This window comes from Capricornis sumatraensis, chromosome 4, assembly GCF_032405125.1.
Source record: "Capricornis sumatraensis isolate serow.1 chromosome 4, serow.2, whole genome shotgun sequence".
NCBI classification, from domain to species: Eukaryota; Metazoa; Chordata; class Mammalia; order Artiodactyla; family Bovidae; genus Capricornis; species Capricornis sumatraensis.
In genome coordinates, this window is record NC_091072.1 from 18,242,796 (window position 1) to 18,265,682 (window position 22,887).

The window sequence follows — 22,887 nt, forward strand, 5'->3', positions numbered from 1 at the left end:
TCACTGTTCAAGAGTACTCCTGTTTTTAGAGGTTTTATAAGGGAGTCATTCATCCATTAAGGACAGAGCAAAGCCAGATTCCAAGAAGCAGCTACTGGGAGCTACAGTCCACGGAGTCACAAAAGAGTCGGACACAACTGAGTAACTAAACAACAACCAGTAGTCCAATACCTGTTAATTCAAATATCAAAAGTTATCTACTGCTTGGCTCAGACCGTAAAGAATCTGCCTGAAATGCAGGAGACCTGGGTTCAATCCCTGGGTCAGGAAGACTCCCTAGAGCAGGGAATGGCAACCCACTTCAGTATTCTTGCCTGGAGAATTCCATGGACAGAGCATGGTGGGCTACAGTCCATGTGGACATGACTGAGCAACTAACACTTTCACTTTTTTTCAATGCTTCAGCTATATAAAACATTCTTTAAAATCTACATGCCTCTTGTTTTGATCGTCTACTGATTAGGCAGAATTCTCATATAATAATCACTTAATAAAGAGAAAAATGAGGCTATAGGTTTAAAAGTTGCTATTTACTGATTTCAAGTAACCAAACTATAAAGATAATTAAATGAAAAATGCCCATAAACAGAAAGAAAAAGAACACTGTGAATCTTCAACGTTTTGTTCAAGTGAACTTAAGAGTTTTATTTGGCTTTGCTTCGTAAAGCATCCTACAAAGCAGAGAAGCCTCCAACTTTTGTGCACAATTTCACAATTAGAAGATATTTCTTAAATTTATACATCAGTCTGTGTGCATGTATTCAAGCAAATTTGAGTCCACCCTAATGAACTTCTTTACTGTATTTAGAAAAATGCAATAAGAACAAACAGAATTGATTTTATATAAAAAAAAAAAAAAAACAGAAACATTTAACCTCTGTGGATTTTCCAGTTTTCCGAAAGTATCAGGAAGAGACTCAGCCAAATCCATCATCTCCTTGGAGATCGAAGTCAATTGTTTCTTCACATCACTAGGTAGTATTTCCTCCTCTGGAATAAAAGAATCAGTACTAATTTTCAAATTACAAAGCAGAGATATTTATTTAAACACTATTAGGGCTTAAATTTTCATTGTTTCTTTAAATGAACTGCAACAAAAAGACTTCCTTAACCTATCCCCAAATCACCTCAATCACTTTATTTCCCTTCCAAATTTCTGTGCTTTAAAATTTTAGACTAAACTCTAACTGATCTACATTCATACATATTACAACCCAGTGGTTCTCAACCTTGGCAGAAGGTGAAGGTAGAAATGAGACTGTGATCTCACCTGCACTGTTTCAACATCAGAAACCAACAGAACATCATATGGGACACTACTTACTAAAACAGCTTGGTAAACATAACCTTACCCGACAGACACTCCTCACTGTCCTCATTACCAGTCATCACAAAATAAAATGCAAGCCTTTCTCATTCATAAGTGATCACCTTCCGAACTTTCAGCTTCATTCTGTCTGATAGTGTCTCCACCAACACCACCCAACTTGCCCACCTTTCCCAAACCCCTCCCCTGCTTACAATTTCTACTCTTCATCACCACTTCTTGTATCCTTCAACAAGTCCAGCTCCTCTGAAGCACTGGACATTGGATTACGTCATCAGCTATTCCAACTAGTTGCAGTTATCTTGTGATCTCAAAATCACATCACTGAAGATTTTAGCACTTGGTTCACTGTCTCTTTCTTCCCTCTATTTCTATGATAACTCTTAGTGATTTCAACATTCACAGAAACTCTCTGCCTAAGAATGTGGCCTTTTCAGTTCCTCAATCCCTCCATTTCCAGCCATCTTTTCCTCAACTGATCTCAGCCACCCTTCCCATAACCATGTGCTGTGCTTAGTCGCTCAGTTGTGTCTGACTCTTTGCAACCCCATGGACTGTAGACGGCCGAGCTCCTCTGCCCATAGGGTCTCTCCAGGCAAGAAAACTGGAGTGGGTTGCCACGCCCTCCTCCAGGGGATCTTCCCAACCCAGGGATCGAACCCAGGTCTCCTGCATTGCAGGCAAATGCTTTACCATCTGAGCCACCAAGGAAGCTCAAGAATACTGGAGTGGGTTGTCCTGCCCTCCTCCAGAGGATCTTCCGACCCAGGAATCAAACCAGGGTCTCCTACATTGCAGGTGGATTCTTTATATCTCATCTGAGCTACCAGGGAAGCCCATAACCATACCCTTGATCTTAAAATTGTCAATAAAGTCGTCACTTCCAAACGCCAACTGCAAGCATGCCATCCTCTGAACACCAGCATGACTTCTGCAATACAAGCATTCTTGCACACTTTCAGAACCAAGCCCACTGACCTCCTGCCTTTTCCTTACCCATTACTCTTCTCACCGCTCCCCATACCCCCATGCCTTACTCTCCTCCCTTACCCATATTAATCCTTCTCTCCTGTGGACTCAACTCTTTTGTTCCTTCCTTCTTCCATGGCACATACTGGATGCCTATACCCAAGCAGTTGACTACAGTCGAAAATAAAACACAATTATAAGGGTGATATTTTGCTTTCAATTCATGCACACACCCCATGAACCCTCAGTAATGACTGCTCATTATTATTCTACATTTCCCACTCTCTGACTCTCAAGAGGACTATACCATACTTCTTTCTTTCTCTTCATGCTTCCAACACTTCCAACACTTGTCCCTCCTTAATCAGAGAACAACTTCATCTCCTACTTCACTAAGGAAACAGAAACAAAAAGAGAACTATCTTATCTTCCTGCCACCAATCTGCTAATTGCTAATTCATATCACAACTCCCATTTACAGCAAAATTCCTTGAAAGAAAGAGCTGTCCACACTCACTGTCTTCAACTTTCTAGTGCCAATTTCTCCTAAGCTGACTGCCTGCCACTGAGCTTTTTCCAAAAGCTGTTTGTGGAAAGGCTACCAATGGCCTTCACATAGCCAAATCTGTTCATCCAAGTTGTTCATCTCACTCTTTCATTGGAATATTCACTGGAAGGACTGATGCTGAAGCTGAAGCTCCAATACTTTAGCCTCCTGATGTGAACAGCCGACTCACTGGAAAAGACCCTGATGACGGGAAAGACTGAGGGCAAGAGAAGGGGATGACAGAGGATGAGATGGTTGGATAGCATCACCTTCTCAATGGACTTGAGTTTGAGCAAACTCCAGGAGATAGTGAAGGACAGGGAAGCCTGGCATGCTGAAGTCCATGGGGTTGAAAAGAGTTGGACACAACTTGAGTGACTGAACAACAACATCTCAAACTCTCAGAGGCATTTAAAATAGTTGATAACTTGCTCCAGCTCACAACATTGGCTGGCTTCTGAACACCACCCCTGCTATTCTTCCTCCTTTATCACTGCCCCTTCACAGGCCTCTTCACTATACACTCCATGTCTTCCTGACCTATAGAGGCTGGTGTGCCCTTGACGTCAATATGTGGGCCTCATCTATTCTTTATTCCACTTACTTCCTATTTTATCTTCTATTTTATCTTCTTAAGCTTAACTACTATCTGTATACTGACAACCCTCAAAGTTACAGCTCCAACCTGTCTTCCCTCCAAACTCCAGAATTACATTCCCACGTAAGATATCTCCTTGGATGACAATAAACATCTAAAACTTAGCATGCATGTGTTCTCAGTCTCTCAGTCATGTCCAACTCTTTGCGACCTCATGGACCATAGCCCGTCAGGCTCCTCTGTCCATGAGATCTGGTTGCCATTTTCCCCTCCAGGGGATCTTCCCGACCCAGGGGTCGAACCGGCATCTCCTGCATTGCGGGTTTCTTTTACTGCTGAGCCATCTGGGAAGTGACCAAAACTGGAATCCAGATTTTTCTTACCCAAACCTGCTCTTCTCATTATCTTTCACTGTGACTGACCCTTGCATTCACTCAGTGGATCCAACCAAAACACCTCTACATCTCACTCCCCACAGAGAATTCATCAGCAAATATATACATATCTACCGCTTCTCACCCCCTCTGCTGCCACCAGCTCAATCCAATCAGCTCTTGCTTGGATTATTACAATAGCCTCCAAATCGATTTCCCTGCCTTAATACTTACCCTCCTGTAGCAGCCAGAAAAATCCTTTTGAGATAAATATTTAATCACATCATGCTGCTACTCCAAATCCTAAGTATTTCCCATCACTCATCCTTGTATTTAATTAATAAAATATGAAGTCAGATTCACAGCCTATAAGCCCCAAATGATCTGGCCCAAGCTACCTTTCTGGCCTCATTTCCGACTCCTCTCACCCTTGTTCATTTCATCTCGGTTACACTCACTGTCCCTCACAGCTTTGCTCTCTCTTCCCCTCACGCCTTCTATGTTCTCCCTTCGGGCATCCGTGTGGCTCATTCCATCACTCAGATAAACAAAGTCGCGGTTTGGTCGGTTTGGTTCAGTGCACTTTCCTCAGCAAGAGGTACAGTGCCTGATGCCTAGTAAACCCCCAACAATTCTGTTAGATGAATAAATGAATAAATAGTCCCTTTCTGAACCAAGCTTCTTCACCAAAAAAAAAAAAAATGTTTACAGGTGCTTTCTCACTTTCCTTAGATCTCAGGCCTCTATTCACGCTAATGCGATTTACACCCACGCCTTCCACTACTCTATTCTGGCTCCGGTTATGGGACCTGCACGGTACCCAAGCCTGCAACCCTGTTTTTGTGTCCCAATGACCACTGTCCCCTCAAAACAGTCTTTTATCACCCAGTCTACCAAAGCGGCTGTAGTAAAAGGTTACCAACGACTGCCACATTGCCAAACCCAAGAACTAACTCTAAGTCCTCAGTTTCTCAAACTTGCAAGAAAATTTAAACAGTGGGTAACGCCCTCCTCTGTAACACGTGTCCTTCACTTGACCTGTCGCATGTCTACCTCCTCATTTCCCTCCAAGCCCACAGCAACTCCTCTAGGGTCCCCTCCCCACGCAAACATGGAATACTAAGAGTTCCTTGAGACTCTTAGCCCCAGTTCTTTACCTAGAATCCCTAATTCTTTAACTCCAATCATCCCCTGAGTTAACAGGCTGTATATCTAAGAGCCTACTGGCCACCACCTCCACTTTGCTATCTTGCAGGCTTCCTTCCATTAACATGTCTAGAATCAACTGTACAGCCCCTTGACCCCAAATCTGGCTCCTTACCCTCAATGTCTCTCATCCCTGCTGCTCACACTGACAACACAGGACTGATCCGTGCACATGGCTCACACCGTCACATTAAATCTTGTGGATTCTACTGCTCTGTTAAATGTACTTTGCATTATCCACTTCTCTCCTCTCACAATGCAACCAGCCAAGCCAGGTCACCATCACCTTTCACTTGGATTGTGGGCACATCACCCCAACAGATCTCACACTGTGACCCTTGCCCTCCAGAATCAATATTCTGCTCAACAGCCCAAGTTCTACTTTTTTTAATGTAACGTATGTCATTCTTGTTTAAAACTCTCAACAGCTCTTAGGAGGAAATGAAAACCCCTGCCTCTTCTCTATCCCTTACCCTGTCATGTTCAACAGCTGACTATACCAAACCGCTTTCAACTGCCTGTAGACACCTCTTCCTTCTGGAACTGGGCACCTGCCATTGCCTGTGCCTTTTGACACTCTTCCTCTACTCTTCCACCAACTAACTCCTGCTCATATTTAAGATCTTGCCATAAACAGCACTTTTTCCAGAAAACATTCTCTAACACCTCCAAATATTCACTGGGTGCCTCTATATGCTGGCCATAACACCTTTCTCCCCCCACATCATAAGCCTCATCTTCCTACAGTGCCCTGTTTTTCTGATATTCACCTATATCCCCCATAAAGCTGTAGGTTTCCCCCCTCAGAAGACAGATCATGCCTGTCTTGTTCACTGCTGGCTCTCCATTTATAGTGGGCTGAATAATACTACGTTCTAATCTTCTTTTATTTTTTAGTAAAAGAAAAAAAAACAAATGTAATAAAAACCAAAAGCTTTGAAAATATCATTTGAAAACGTCATCTATATATACATCTATATTTGAGAAAGGTGAGGTTGACACTGCTGGTTTAGTAACAAGAAGAGAAGGAGGGAGGGAGGAAGGGAGGGAGGAAGAAAGGAAAGAGAGAAGGAGGGATGAAAGGAGGTAGAAAAAAAAGGAATGGTAATGTTAGTTACAATTCACTGGAATCCTAGTCAAGTTATTTCCCTTCAGATGTCACAACACACTTAAACAAATAACATAACAGAGAATAAAAGTGAGGGTCAAAGAATGCAATATTGCAATGACAGGTATCAGGACTTGCATAAAAACTTATAAAACATATGCTACTTTACTTGAGAAATATCTTACAGCCCTCAGAAGCACTTTCATCAGAGACAAAATAGCAAGTATAACCTACAAGGAATTTTGTAAACCACAAAATCAAAAAATCACGAAGCCCTCTGTTGAATTCTGAGTTAAATAAGCTCTTATATATTGTTCTCCACACCAGCTTCAAAAACATATCATCTGCCTCAGTTATCAAGGTAATTTCCAGCCACCATATGATTGCCAACAGAGAGCCAGCAGGCACTCAACAGATGTGGCCTTCCAATGAGACAAAGTATAAGAAATCTCCCTTAACGTGTAAAGGAGGATCACCCACAGAGGGTATGGATTCCTTCTCAATAACAGCTATAAAGGATATTATATAATTTTTTATAAGGAGGTCATGCCATATTTTAAAAAATTTGGCAAAATCACCTTAACTAACACCTTAACAAACACAATTATTTAAAATCTCTAAAAGGAAGCTACAAGAATAACAACTATACAGAGACCAGTATGGGTGCTCAGTATATCATGAGTTCAACAGCTACTCTATGAAACAGGTATTACACCATCACTCACTTCCCAAACACAGGAAACAAGTAAATTCCAGGTCACATGGCTGGGATTCCACCACCGGCCTACGTGACACTATACGCAGATCTGCCATCACTGACCTAGCAAGAGATCTGAGAGCTGAACTTGAAAGCTGCAAGTGGCCATTCTTTTAGTAGAAAAACAGCAGAATTATCGCATCCTGGGGAAAACTTAGAAATTTAAACCAGGGTACTCTGTGCTCAGTCACTCAGTCACGTCTGATTCTCTGTGACCCCACAGACTGTAGCCCACCAGACTCCTCTGTCCATGGAATCTTCCAGACAAGAATTCTAGAGTGTGTTGCCATTTCCTTCTGCCACTGCCGTCTCTCGAGGGTATCTTCTCAACCAAGGGATCGAATAACCCATCTCCTGCATGGGCAGGCAGATCTTTACCAACTGTGCCACCCACGGAGTCCAAATATTTATAGCAAAGATGTATAATCTCCAGGCTGCGAGGCGGCTGTTTGTATCACTGATGTTCTCCAAGCTCCAACTCTAGAACCCTAGTGAACAGCAATGCCACAAAGGATAAGTAGTAAGTCCTGCTTTGACACAGTAACAAGCTTGAAACACTAAGCTTTGGCCAAGTAGACCTCATCCTAATTCTCAGACAACCAACACACGGTAATAATGCTAAATACACATGTGTGAAAATTTGTGCTTTTGGAGCTTAACTCACAAATGAGCAAATTCAAATTTTACCTTTTATTTTCAGACCATCACATACCTTTACTCTTGACAAATATTTGTACAGGATCCCTCAAATTTGCTAATTTTTGATAAATGATGAAACCAGCCTGTAGGAAAACAGAAAGGTGAAAACAGTAGGCTAAAATCACCAGAATAAAATCCGATGCCTCACCTTTACAAAAATCAAAAACAATGATTCCCAAAGCACCCAAGAAGCTGAATGCAACCCTTTAAGTTGAACACAGATCTGTCTTCATTTATTCACCACACCCATCGTGAGAATGGAGAAAGTGGCACACCTTTAAAATAAAAACTTTCCCATTTTAACAGCCAATATTATGACCAAGTATTAAAATCAAACACCTTATAAATGGAATCTAACAAAATATAATCAAGTAAGAGAAAACTGTATGCTACAGATATCCATTTGCCATCATCTCATTATTAGCTGTTAGTCAGTATATAGACAGTCCTCCAGCTAGCTGCTGTAAATAGGAACAATCAAGTCATAGAGATTTCTCATGACTAAAAAATGCTACAGGACTTGGATTAGTTCTCAACAAGGTTTCTATTTTAAACAAAACATAAAGGAAAATTATCTTTTTATTTCCCCACACAGATGAATTTTCTTCTGGTTATAAATAAAATAAGCTCCCATTTCTAAAAAAAGATACAAAGAAAAGAAACAAGATCCTAATCTACAGATAAAAGTACAAGCTGGGGGGGAAAAAGTCTATTAGGACATAAAATAAGACTTTTTGGAAAAAGAAAAGAGTGCTATATATACATATGTATGTATAGATAGATAGATAAGCCCTAATTTCACTATGTACAAATAGGTAACTATAAAAGTCATCTGACTAACAGCAGTGGTGAGCTAATTATGGAGCCAATTTTCTAAATTTTTACCACATTTTAAATATAAACATAAGAAATAAGGCCAGTTTCGATACAGAAACTGCATTGTAGTTATTTTTATTCTGAAGTGGCTTATATCAAATACATCATCAACACCATTTGTGCTTGTTCAGTCTGAGCTTACTGTCCTCTCATGTTTTCAAAGAACTCATTTTTTTTCACATAAAAATTGGACCTTATTTTTGCTTCATGATGATAAAAATAACTAGCATTACAATCTATTGATACTTACTAATAATATTTAGAATTAACAGTTTCACTAAATTTCTACCTAAGCATTTTTAATGCCCAACTGACTTAAAACATTTTAGTTTACACAATAAAAATTCTATAAAGTAATTTATTATAAAGTTTAGAAAATAGATTGTAGTCTAAAGATCTTAGGAGGGGGATGGGATGAATTGGAACGATTTGGACTGACACATATACAGTATTGATTTGTTGTTGCTCAGTTGCTAAGTCGTGTCTGACTGTTTGTGACCCCGTGGACTACAGCATGCCAGGCTTCCCTATCTTCCAGAGTTTGTTCAAACTCATGTCCATTGAGTCAGTGATGCCATCCAACCATCTTGCCGACTGTCGTCCCCTTCTCCTCCTACCCTCAATCTTTCCCAGCATCAGGGCCTTTTCCAGCAAGTCGGCTGTTTGCATCAGGTTGCCAATGTACTAGAGCTTCAGCTTCAGCATCAGTCCTTCCAATAAATATTCAGGATTGATTTCCTTTAGGACTGACTGGGTTCATCTCCTCACTATCCAAGAGACTCTCAAGAGTCTTCTCCAGCACCACAGTTCAAAAGCATCAATTCTTCAGTGCTCAGCCTTCTTTATGGTCCAACTCTCACATCCATACATGACTATTTTGGAAAAACCATAGCCTTGACTACATGAACCTTTGTTGGCAAAGTGATATCTCTGCATTTTAATACACTTTCTAGGTTCGTCATAGCTTTTCTTCCACAGAGCACACATCTTTTAATTTCATGGTTACTATGTATAAAACAGATGACTAATGAGAGCCTACTGTATAGCACCGGAAACTCTACTCAGTGCTCTGTGATGACCTAAATGGGAGGGAAATCCAAAAAAGAGGGGATATGTGTATATGTATGGCTGATTCATTTGCTATACAGTAGAAACTAACACAACATTGTAAAGCAACTATATTCTAATAAAAATTAATTTTTGAAAAAGATCTTTGGTACATACATAAGCATCAGTGGCTGCATACACTTTCTGGTCCTCAGTGAGGGGAAACTTACTCCAGTTGCTACAGCGGATAGACCGGTCTTTCAGAAGCTGTTTATCAAAGAGGTATTTAACCAAACCATTGAGGCTCCAGGTCTCTATACATTTCAGCTAAAAATAATGGAAAAATCATCTCAGCAAAAGCTCTTTCTTTCCTTTTATTCTTAGATATTTCTAACTGATACCAAACGACCATGTCACACATAAAGTTGAAAATGTTACACCAAAATATAAGGCAGAGATAGTCCTTAGTAGATTTCCAGTCACTAAAAACCTCATTCGCAGTCTACCTTACAAGAATGTAATTCTATCATTTCCTCAAGGTAGGTATTAAAATTCTTGGACTGTCAAAGTATCATTCACGCACAAAAGTTGAATAAGTTGGTGATTTTCCTACTTCTCAGCCAAATGAACACTTGGCTAATGTGAGAATGTAACTTAAATGACTACATTAACAAAATATGTGAAATATGGGCCATGGAAATGATGGTCAAACTTCCACTAAGAGGATCATACCACAAGAGCTGCATTATGTTCATGTCAAAAAAAAAAACAAGGGGGATATTGATACAGATGGGTTAAAGAGAGAAACTTTAAATATAATAATTAAATTCACAAATATATAAAACAAAATAACACAGTACCAAATATGGGAGAGGGTGCCTGCTTAAAGAAACTATCCGCTACGGCAACTGATTAGAACTGAAAGTTTTCATTATGAGACATACATTAGGGACTTCTTTTTTTATAAAAACATTACGTAGCTTAAAATATTCTCTCAAAAAAAAAAATCTAACACTCAGAAGCGACATTCTGTAAAACACAAATTTATTTTGTTTTTATTCTGAAAATAATATATGTATTATATCTACCTTTTCATTGGCAACATCTGTCAGCTCCACAATACTCTTCAACTTGACATCAAAGTCACGTAGAAGTTTCCACTGATCTTGTTCAATTCCCACACCTGCCTTTTTAATTGCTTCATTTTCAAGCAACATTTTTAGTCCCTGAGGGAAAACTATAATTTTTTATATTAATATTTATATAATAATATATAATATTTATTTCCATAGGTTCTATCAAACATGACAGATTTATGTTCTACTTCATACACATTCTGTTTATATTTAAATTTGTGTTTAAGCTTAAATTCAGAAACCAACACTTACCTTGACTGTTTTTGAGAGCTTTTTTTTTTCACCTAAAGCAAGAAGTCCTGACTGATAGATAAATGATAAGAAAAACAGCTAATTTACATGCTAATAACTGTATTATCACTAACATTTAGCCCCTCTACACTTCAGTCCTCTACCCTGTGAAACAGGAATAATAATATCATTGACTGACAGATATGACATGAAAATTAAATAAAACAGGGATATGAGTGAATAAAATATAAATATAAAATATAAATTAAAATATAAATACTTAAATATAAGGTGATGAGAGAGGCACCCATTAATTCAAGAGCTTAATTTCATGTGGACAAAGTTGACATAATACAATTATCTACCATATAAAAATGAAACAGATACAAGAGATACCAACCTAACATAGAAGAAATATGAAACAAGTAGCACTTGCTCTCTGACACACACAGCTGAATGAGGGCCACTCTGCCCAGTGTCCCTTTCTTGTACACTGGTGGCCACTCGATGTCAAATCCTACCACATCTCCATCAGAGAGACTCATGCTAAAGGGCGGCAAATAAAATAAATTATTTAATTAAAATTCTAATTTCTGCATCATTGAAGACATCATTCAACATGTTAAAATACATGCCACAGACTGCAGAGAATATTGTAATACATACAACTGATAATGAATAGTCAGAAAATATTGGGTTAGCCAAACAGTTCATTCTGGTTTTTCCACAAGATGTTACAGAAAAACCCAAATGAACTTTTTCACCAACCCAATACTAAAAAATTCCTTGAAAAGTCAATACAAAAAGATTAATAATCCAGTTTTCAAAAGGGGGGGGGGAATATGAACAGGTAATTCCCCAAAGGAGGGTTTCCCAGGTGGTCCAGCGGAAAAGAATCTGACTGCCAATGTAGGAAATGCGAGAGATGGGGGTTCAATCCCTGGGTTGGGAAGATCATCCCCTGGAGTAGCAAACAGCAACCTGCTCCACTATTCTGGCCTGGAAAATTCCATAGACAGAGTAGCCTGGTGGCTACTGTCCATGGGGTCATAGAGAGTCAGACATGACTGACCGACTGAGCACATAATTCCCCAAAGGAAATCCAAATGGCTAATACATTCAAATATATATATGAAGATACAAGATCTCCTCTGAAGTCAGAGAAGTGTAAATTGAACCTTTACAATTTCACATCTATCTGACTAACAAAAATTAAAGCTCCACAATACTGAATGCTGATAAAGAAAACTGCCAGTGGGACCACTAACATACTGGTGAATTTTTAAACTGATAATCCTCTTGGAAAAAACTCTGACGATATCTAGCTAAAGATGTATGAACTGTATGACCTGACAAGATTTTCTCATAAATATATGAAACTTACATGTGCATAATTAGAAATATTTAAGAATGTTCATTGCAATACTATTCTGACTAGCAAAAATGGAAGCACTACATTTCCATCAACAAGAGAGTGAATAAATTATGATATACTGAGACAATGTAATACTATATAAAAGTTTAAATAGAACTTCACATACCAAACCAAAAAGAAAAATTCACAAGAATATAAAATGTTGAGTGAAAAAGACAAGTGGAAGAATACACAGAGTTTGATAGCATTATTTTTAAAGTTTCTTAATGGGCAAGTAATAGTATATGATATTGAGGGGGACACTAAATTATGAAAATTATAGAAAATATGTGAGGGAATACTAAACACTGAACTCACAATAGACGTTAGCTCAGAGGACTGCAAAAGAGAATCAGAAAGAGCACACACGAGGCTTCAGCTATATTTTATTGTTTTCTCTTAATAAAGATTTGAAGAAAAGGAAGATTAAAGTTTGACAAAGTTAGTGGAAGACTATGGGTGAGTGTTAAATTATTGCTTATATTTGCCTGCTTCATAGTTTTTAAAAGTGAAAAACCTATTTCATAAATTTTAAAAAACTCAATCTCTGTTTTGGGCTAAGATGAAATAACACTGATCAGTCATAACTTTCTCCCATGAACAAATAGAGAAGATTAAACAAAATGCACAAATAAGAGTTTCCAGACACTGGACAACAGGCACTACAGGACTGTGCTCTCTGAGGGGAGGAAATCAAGAGTAAGCCCAAAAGCTGCCCCAGGTTTCCGCCTGGAACATTCTGGACAACAGAAGAGGAAGGAGAGTCCAAAGCAGAGCACTGAATTGGGAGGACAGAGTTCAGAGCCAGAGAGGGGAAGCAGCTGGAAGGTGTGGGCAGAGTCCTGGGGAGGAGGGAGCTAGGCAGGAAAGGACATGCAAGCACAGAGAGAAACTATGAGGCTGGACAAAGAAAAACCAGGGAACTGCAATCTGGACAACTCCTACGGCTTACACAGAGGTAAGAGGCATTGAGTTCTGCAAAACTGGAGTAGAGAGATTCGTTTTGATCACCTGGTGCAGTCAGCAAAGACTCCAGAAAGGTCACACCCATTACTGACCAAATCATGCCCAGAATAAAGGCTACTGACATCTGGCCAAAAAAAGTTAAAACTAAGCCTCAAAGTGTAAAACTGATTTTCAGGTGACTTTACTGCCCAACACAGCAAAGCTCCTTTCTTTGAAGGAAGACAACAAAATCTAACATTCAACCAGGTAAGATCATAACATCTAATCAAAAATTGTCAGTCATGAGAAAAGAAACAGGAAAACATGACTTATAAGCAGGATAACAGTCATTTAATAGAAAAATAATTAGTATAATGGAATTAACAGAAGAGTATATTAACACAGCTATTATAAATATGCTGAATATGTTCAAAGATTTAAAAGAAAATATGAATATCAGTTCAGTTCAGTTGCTCAGTCGTGTCCAACTCTTTGCGACCCCATGGACCACAGCACACCAGGCCTCCCTGTCCATCACCAACTCCCGGAGTTTACCCAAACTCATGTCCATTGAGTCGGTGATGCCATCCAACCACCTCATCCTCTGTCCTCTTCTTCTCCTGCACTCATTCTTTCCCAGCATCAGGGTTTTTTCCAGTGAATCAGCTCTTCGCATCAGGTGGCCAAAGTATTGGAGTTTCAGCTTCAACATCAGTCCTTCCAATGAACACTCAGGACTGATCTCCTTTAGGAAGGACTGGTTGGATCTCTTTGCAGTCCAAAGGACTCTCAAGAGTCTTCTCCCCAACACCACAGTTCAAAAGCATCAATTCTTCAGTGCTCAGCTTTCTTTATAGTCCAACTCTCACCTCCACACATGACTACTGGAAAAATCATAGCCTGGACTAGATGGACCTTTGCTGGCAAAGTAATGTCTCTGCTTTTTATGAATACGAATATGGTAAGAGCCAAAACAGAAGGTATTTTTAAAAAGAAACAAATAGAGCTTCCAGACATGAAAAATACAAGATTTTAAATTCACAGGATGGCATAATAGCTGATCAGATACTACAGAATAAAAAAACAAGGGAACTTACAGACAGAGCCCAAGCACTGAGAATAAAAAGAATCAAAAATTTTCAAGACAAAGAGCCTCATGACCAACAACACAGTTGCTGAATTAAGCAATGTAACCTACACACATACAGAGTGGCAGAAGAGAAAAACAGGATGTGAGAGAAAACACATTTGAAGAAATTATTCAAACATGATGAAACTATAAATCTACAGATCCAAAAAGCTCACTGTACACCCAAGCAAGACAAACACAAACCACACTACACAAAGGCACATCATAATCAAATTGCTGAAAACCTGAAATGAGGTGACCAAAAAAAAAAAAAAACCAAACCCAAACTACTTGCTTACCTTCCATAAAACACAATTCATCAGAACTACACCCTTCAAGACACTTAGGCTTATTACCTTCAGATAGGACATATTGTCACATTGTTAAAGGTAAGATGGTAGAGTTAATACATAAACAACAGATTTTCTTTTCTCTGTAAGACAAACAGTTCTATTTGAAGAGACCCAAAAAAAGCCAATGAACTACAGTGGAAGTGAGCTCAACTGACAGCTCTTTCTATAATATATCTACCAGGAGACCATTAATAAACAGCTTAACTTACTTCTGCTTCTTTCAAGCCAATGTGTGCTATCACTCAAGTCCTAAACTCAGTCATGTCTGACTCTGCAACCCCATGGATTGTAGTCCACCAGGCTCCACTGTCCATGGGGCTTCTCCAGGCAAGAATACTGGAGTGGGAAGCCATTCCCTTCTCCAGGGGATCTTTCCAACCCAGGGATTGAACCCAGGTCTCCCACATTACGGGTAGATTCTTTACCATCTGAGACACCAGGAAGGTCCAATGTGTAAACAGTAATTTAAAAAAAAAAAAAAAGGACAAGTACAGTAACATCAAAGATTTGAATGGATCTCCTACTACTTCTCCTTGAAAAATGCTTGAAGAGCCTTAGACTGGATTATTACGGAAAACTAATTTGGCAAACTAAAAAATATGAATAATCATTTTTAAAGTTCTCTTAAAGGATCATTTGCTATAATTGTTGCTAATTAAATGCAACAGAGATGGTCACAGTCACTATTCAATATTACAATTTGGTATTTTTAAAGAAATAGAAAGGGACGTTTTAGAGGTTGAATAACTTTTGCATGTTTTTCCTAAACTGGTGTGTTCAGTATTCTATATATAATATCTTAAGTATTGAAAAGATTAAAAATTAGCTAAAGTAATACAAAGGTTTATGAATGAACAAACAGGGGCATTACATATTTAATTCAGAAATTTTAAGTTTTTATTTAAAAAGTAGAATTAGTGATGTTTTACATGTATAACTATGTACTAAACACACCTCCTCTATAAAACTCAGTACACTTACAAATACTACTATAAGGCTTATAGTCTAAGGGTCCAAATTCAAATGAAAGTTGGAAATTTAAATCTTTACCTAATATCTTCTGAGAGCAAAGAACAATCATTAGCTTCATAACTGTACACAATGGATCCAGTGAATTCTAAGAAGGGCAGGTGATCTTCCAAAACACTCTTCTGAACAGATGCCTTGAGTTAAACAAAATTCCAAAAAGGCACAAATAAAAGTCACATTAAGTAATAAATGTTCATTGAAATAATAAAATTCACTGAAATATGGCAAATTATAGCTCTAAGTTTTATCAACTAAAGCTTCATAGACTAATGAGTCATATGGACAATTTAACAAAGATGAAGCTATCTACTGTAAAATTATTTTTCTAACAAATTTACTTGCAAACTTCTACCCTATTTTCATAAAAGCATTTATTTTGTTAATGCTTTTCTGCCATTAGATTAGTATTCTAGATGCAATAATGTTGCCTTAAAATGCTGAAGACTGGTTGGTTGGTGAAGCTTAAATCTATCAGGGCTTAAAATTCACTTGACCATAAAAAAAATTCACAAAAATAAATACTGTCTAAATTACAATCTGAAATGGAACAAACTGGCAAGGCCAGCCATGTGAACTAGATAAAAAGAGAAAACAGAATAAGAATTCTTATACTGTAAATCCAATTAAAATTTAATCCCACTCATCCATTCAATGACTAGATTCTGGTTCATTCACAACAACTCTAAAAGTAAATAATGGCTTGAAGTTTATAAGTGTGAGAATGAACTCAGTTTACAGTCAAATATACATTAAATTTTCCATCTGAAAGAATTACTGATGAACTGCATACCTTTTTTTCTTTTACTGTATAGCTCTTCTGCATAGACATCCATTCAGGAAGTTTCCGCTGCTGTCCTCTTTCCAATGTTTGTTCACTCATCTTTAAAAGGTCCTAGTTGCAAAACCCAAAGAACAATTATTCTGTGAATAAATTCAGTCATTGTAAGAAAATCCAGACAGACCAATCAACATGACTGAGGAGCCAAACACACACATTTAAAGTAAGCTATGGCATCTGGACCCAAATACAGGATGTAAGAACCAGAATCGCAAAAGAACAACATGCTAGCTCGACAAGCCATTCATTTAGTATTTCTTCTTTAAAAAAAAAAATGAGGCAGTTTAATAGAGTTCTAAATTCTAAGCTTCTAGCAGTTTCAAAAGTCTATTATTCTCTGACTTTGAGCACTTCAAAAAATAATCTGTATCTCATTCACAATGAGAATCTCTGGGTATATAAATTTCTATACATTTCTGATAACTTGAATTTTCTTATCATATTTCCTAAGATCTAAGTAAACTCACAAAACTGTTAAATTGTTCACAAATCTACCTGAAAAGACAGAAAAGCTTTTCTATATTAAGGGTTTTTATTACACTCTTGACCTATCAAGTGAACTAGTCTCTCTAGTTTCGTTGGGAGTATTTTTTAAAAAATCTGTTATGAGCTTTGAGGGCTCTCCTCAACGTAAACTGCACTTCAAGAATGGTTACAGAAATACAAAGACTAGAAACACTATGACATACTCTGTTAAAGGTAAAACAGAGCCATCTCCTCATGTCACTTTACACAATAAACTGAAGTGGCCTTAAGTTCTTAATAAAGCTCTTCAAACCCCAACCTTACTTCCTGACATCTCAAATTTCTAGTAAATGCACAGCAGATTTTAATATATACCTGAAGATTCTTATGATGAAAGATGATATTAACATAAAATAATCAAAGCAACTATTTATGATTATGGGTTAACTTGTCATCCCTACTGATATTATAAACGCTGAAATTAAACAGCATCCAGCAAGTATCCATTAAGTTCTCATTTTCCCAAGCATAAACCCCCAAAACTGATAACACTAATAATGTATGAAAGAAAAATTTTAAAGATTACTTTGGCAAACAAATCTGTCATACAGAACAAACTCACTCTTCTACCTTGAGAAGGAAACAGTTAACAGTAGTAGAAGGTAACTCACTCACTCTACTGAGGAAGTGGGAATGAAAGACCTCAATCACTCAGCCACCAGGGCTCACCTATCAATGGTATCTACCAGCCAAAAAATACCAAAGAGCATCTATCTAGAAAATGTTGTTAGCCAGCTATAACTAACCTATCTAGATTGCTTCTCACAAATAAGCTTGGAATGATGGATTTATTAATTCATGTCTGGAAAATGGGAGGTAGTCAGCAAGCTGTACAATTAAGCTAATATAAAACAGAAGAGTTCCAAAATGAAGACAACTTCCTTTGTGCAATTTTTTTTAAACTGCTCAAAACTATTCTGCTAATCCAAAACCATAACATGTACTAATGCAGAAGAAAAGGACATTTTTGGAATCTGTGTGTGAGAGTTTGGGGATCCTCCAAAAAACAAAAAAAAAAATAATATTCCATCTGCACTTCATGCTTGCCTGTACTCTTTGAGTCATTAGTGAAGTCTGGCATTGGGGAAGACCTATGATTCAGTCAATCAACTAACAACTCGAATGTTAGCACTACCACCTGTATTATATGTCGTAAGATAAAATACATACTGGATGAAACACAAGCTGGAATCAAGATTGACGGGAGAAATATCAATAACCTCAGATATGCAGATGACACCACTCTTATGGCAGAGAGTGAAGAAGAAATAAAGAGCCTCCTGATGAAAGTGAAAGAGGAGAGTCAAAAAGTTGGCTTAAAGCTCAACATTCAAAAAACTAAGATCATGGCATCCGGTCTAATCACTTCACGGCAAATAGATGCTAAAACGATGGAAACAGTGACAGACTATTTTTTGGAGCTCCAAAATCACTGCAGATGGTGACTGCAGCCATGAAATGAAAAGAGGCTTGCTCCTTGAAAGAAAAGTTATGACCAACCTAGACAGCATATTAAAAACCAGAGACATTACTTTGCCATCAAAAGTCCATCGAGTCAAAGCTACAGTTTTTCCAGTGGTCATGTATGGCTGTGAGAGTTGGTCTATAAAGAAAGCTCAGCACTGAAGAATTGATGCTTTTTAACTGTGGTGTGGAAGAAGACTCTTGAGAGTCCCTTGGACTGCAAGGAGCTCCAACCAGTCAATCCTAAAGGAAATCAGTCCTAAATACTCATTGGAAGGACTGATGCTGAAGCTGAAACTCCAATACTCTGGCTACCTGTTGCAAAGAACTGACTCACTGGAAAAGACCCCGATGCTGGGAAAGATTGAAGGTGGGAGAAGGGGACGACAGAGGATGAGATGGTTGGATGGCATCACTGACTCAATAGGCATGAGTTTGAGTAAACTCCGGGAGTTGGTGATGGACAGGGAGGCCTGGAGTGCTGCAGTCCATGGGGTCACAAAGGGTCGGACACGACTGAGTGAGTGAGGTGAACTGACAGACTGACACATTGCAAGGCAATTTATAAATGTTAATGGTTATTAATAAGCTTATATTTATTTCAAATCCTAAAAGATGATGCTGTGAAAGTGCTGTACTCAATATGCCAGCAAATTTGGAAAACTCAGCAGGGGCCACAGGACTGTAAAAGTTCAGTTTACATTCCAACCCCAAAGAAAGGCAATGCCAAAGAATGTTCAAACTACCGCACAATTGCACTCATCTCACATGCTAGTAAAATAATGCTCAAAATTCTTCAAGTGAAGCTTCAACAGTATGTGAACCGAGAACTTCAAGATGTTCCAGCTGGATTTAGAAAAGGCAGAGGAACCTGAGATCAAATTGCCAACATCCATTGTATCACTGAAAAAGAAAAAGAGTTCCAGAAAAACATCTACTTCTGCTTTATTGACTACGTCAAACCCTTTGACTGTGTGGATCACAACAAACTGGAAAATTCTTCAAGAGATGGGAATACCAGCCCACCTTACCTGCCTCCTGAGAAATCTGTATGCAAGTGTAGAAGCAACAGTTAGAACTGGACACAGAACAGAATGGTTCCAAATTGGGAAAGGAGCACATCAACACTGTATATTGTCACCCTGCTCATTTAACTTATATGCAGAGTACATCATGCGAAATGCCAGGCTGGATCAAGCACAAGATGGAATCAAGATTGCAGGGAGAAATATCAATAATCTCAGATATGCAGATGACACCACCCTCATGGCAGAAAGCGAAGAAGAACTAAAGAGCCTCTTGATAAAAATGAAAGGAGTGTGAAAAGGCTGGCTTTAAACCCAATATTCAAAAAATTAAGCCATGGCATCTGGTCTCATCACTTCATGGCAAATAAAGGGGAAAACAATGGAAACAGTGACAGACTTTATTTGGGGGGGGAGGACTCCAAAATCACTGCAGATGGCGACTGCAGCCATGAAGTTAAAAGACACTTGCTCCTTGGAAGAAATGTTATGACCAACCTAGACAGCATATTAAAAACCAGAGACATTACTTTGCCATCAAAAGTCCGTCGAGTCAAAGCTACAGTTTTTCCAGTGGTCATGTATGGAGGTGAGAGTTGGACTATAAAGAAAGCTCAGCACTGAAGAATTGATGCTTTTGAACTGTGGTGTTGGAGAAGACTCTTGAGAGTCCCTTGGACTGCAAGGAGATCCAACCAGTCAATCTTAAAGGAAGTCAGTCCGGAATACTTATTGGAAGGACTGATGCTGAAGCTGAAACTCCAATACTTTGGCCACCGGATGCAAAGAGCTGACTCATCGGAAAAGACCCTGATGCTGGGAAAGATTGAAGGTGGGAGAAGGGGATGACAGAGGATGAGACAGTTGGATGGCATCACTGACTCAATGGACATGAGTTTGAGTAGGCTCCAGGAGTTGGTGATGGACAGGGAAGCCTGGCATGCTGCAGTCCATGGGGACACAAAGAGTCGGAAACAACTGAGTGATTGAACCGAACTGATCTGCCACAAAACCAAAGCCCTTAACAGGAAAGTCGAAAGCTAATCCCAAAGTATGTGTATATACACACAACACACATAGGAAAATAGTCTATTCGTAATCTTAAAAACATTTTTATTAAACTGGAAAACAAGTTTTGCTATATACAGAGTAGATCATTTGCAGTACTGCCAGAAAATTGTTTTCTGCAAATAATAAACAACTCTATTAAAACAGCTATAAAATCTTGTAATTCTGTAAGTAATTATTCATACTGCCAGAACAGAAATAAACCTCAGTAACTCTTCCCTATAGCCAGCTATATGACTGAGATCATTTTAATTTAAAATGTCTAATCTTTAGATGTACATACTCTTTTTTGCACAGAAAATTCTGTCTAGATGCCTCCAGGTTAAGAATTTGAAAATAAACGTGTTTACAAACCTAACATTTTTATCAAACTTATTCATACTTATATCTTGGGCCAGATAAAAAGCACACAGAAAAGGAAAGTTGGAGAATAATTCACAGTAGAGAAATTCTTCTGCATACATGCGGCTTTTAATCATTGATCAGATAAAGCTTATTCTTGGAAAGGATCTAAGTCATTGAATAATAGAATTTTTAAACTATATATTGAGCTGTTACCTTGTTGAGTATGAACAATGTTCACACATCTTTTTCCAAAATCAAATCTTATCATTTCTTATTTGAGCCATTAAAGGATCCCAAGTTCCTCTTTAAAATCAATAATGTATTTTGATTTGCTTTGGTTTGGATTTTTCTAGAATAATCTCACCTATCTATCCACCACTATCTACCACTTTTCACCTTTATCACTTTTTTAAAGGTTGGCTTTAAACAACATACACCTGGGATTTTTGTTGTGGTTTACTTTTCTGGTTCTGGCTTTTAATAGCGCCAACTTGAACATGCTGTCTTTCAATAAGAGATTCATCTCATTCACAGTTAGTATAAGAACTTGTGCTTTCCCTTTCATTTTTGATTAACATTTATCTTCCTCTCTTCGGTTTCCTCTTACTCTTGGTCCATTTTTCCCAACTGGGTGAAGTTACCATTCATATTCTTTTTTACCATTGTCAGTGTTAAAACTTCACTTTTTACACATCCTACTATTACTCCACTCTCTGGGCAAAATAATAAAACTATATCCCTTCCCCATCAAGACCTGACATTTACACTGTCTCTCCATCCAGTAAGGGAAAACTCTTAGAATGTTTTGACTTCCCCACCCTTAACCACTGTCTTTTGCTGATACAGTTTTGGCTACTACAGCCTGTTGGCTTTCTAGTACTACTTTTCTATTTCAAGAATCCTTACTGTTTTCTGAACATTTTTGTTACAAATTTCATCATCCATTTTAATGTTTGAACTGAACTGAAGTTGCTCAGTCAGGTCCAACTCTTTGCAACCCTGTGGACTGTAGCGCACCAGGCTCCTCCATCCATGAGATTCTCCAAGCAAGAATACTGGGGTGGGTTGCCATTTCCTTCTCCAGGGGATCTTCCCGATCCAGGGATCGAACCCAGGTCTCCCGCATTGCAGGCAGACACTTTAACCTCTGAGCCACCAGGATATGTAAGTGTTTATATTGCTTACTATGGTTTCCTTTTCAATTCATCCTGCCCTATCCTGGATCTCTGTTCTGAATTCAGTTGTTTGCTCAGAGGTTCTTTTCAATTGCTTTCCTCAGGTAGAATATGTAGGGGATAAGCGCTGATCCCTTGCATATATAAAAACCTTTTTTTCAGATAGATAAGAGAATGATGTGTTGACGGAGCATCTAACAGTCTCTCAGCAGTTTGTAGATGTTCTCTTACAGTCTTCTGCCATTTAACATCACAAGTAAGAAGTCCATTGCTTTTCTGCTGCTTTCTTCAATTATGAGTAACATTTTTCCCATCTGGGAGCCTTAGACACTTTACAGGATTTTTATATTTTAAAGCGCTCCACTCTATTCTTCCTGGGATCAGAGAGTCCGTGGAAAGGATTCCAAGTCTTAAGAAAATTTGCCTCTTGTTATAGGATGAACATATTCAAAAGCAGAACATTACTTTGCCGACTAAGGTCTGTCTAGTCAAGGCTATGGTTTTTCCTGTGGTCATGTATGGATGTGAGAGTTGGACTGTGAAGAAGGCTGAGTGCCGAAGAATTGATGCTTTTGAACTGTGGTGTTGGAGAAGACTCTTGAGAGTCCCTTGGACTGCAAGGAGATCCAACCAGTCCATTCTGAAGGAGATCAGCCCTGGGATTTCTTTGGAAGGAATGATGCTAAAGCTGAACTCCAGTAC

General features: G+C 38.4%; 1 protein-coding gene across 1 annotated transcript in view; it reads right to left on the bottom strand.

The window, feature by feature from the left end:
* WRN (WRN RecQ like helicase) overlaps nucleotides 1-16,625 on the bottom strand; it is a 95,611-nt gene extending 78,986 nt beyond the window's left edge. The window contains 7 exon segments of the mRNA XM_068971373.1: nucleotides 876-990; nucleotides 7,599-7,668; nucleotides 9,686-9,835; nucleotides 10,597-10,745; nucleotides 11,276-11,421; nucleotides 15,767-15,879; nucleotides 16,536-16,625. Of these exon segments, the coding sequence (XP_068827474.1) occupies nucleotides 876-990; nucleotides 7,599-7,668; nucleotides 9,686-9,835; nucleotides 10,597-10,745; nucleotides 11,276-11,421; nucleotides 15,767-15,879; nucleotides 16,536-16,625 (833 nt within the window).
* Nucleotides 16,626-22,887: the final 6,262 nt, after the last annotated feature.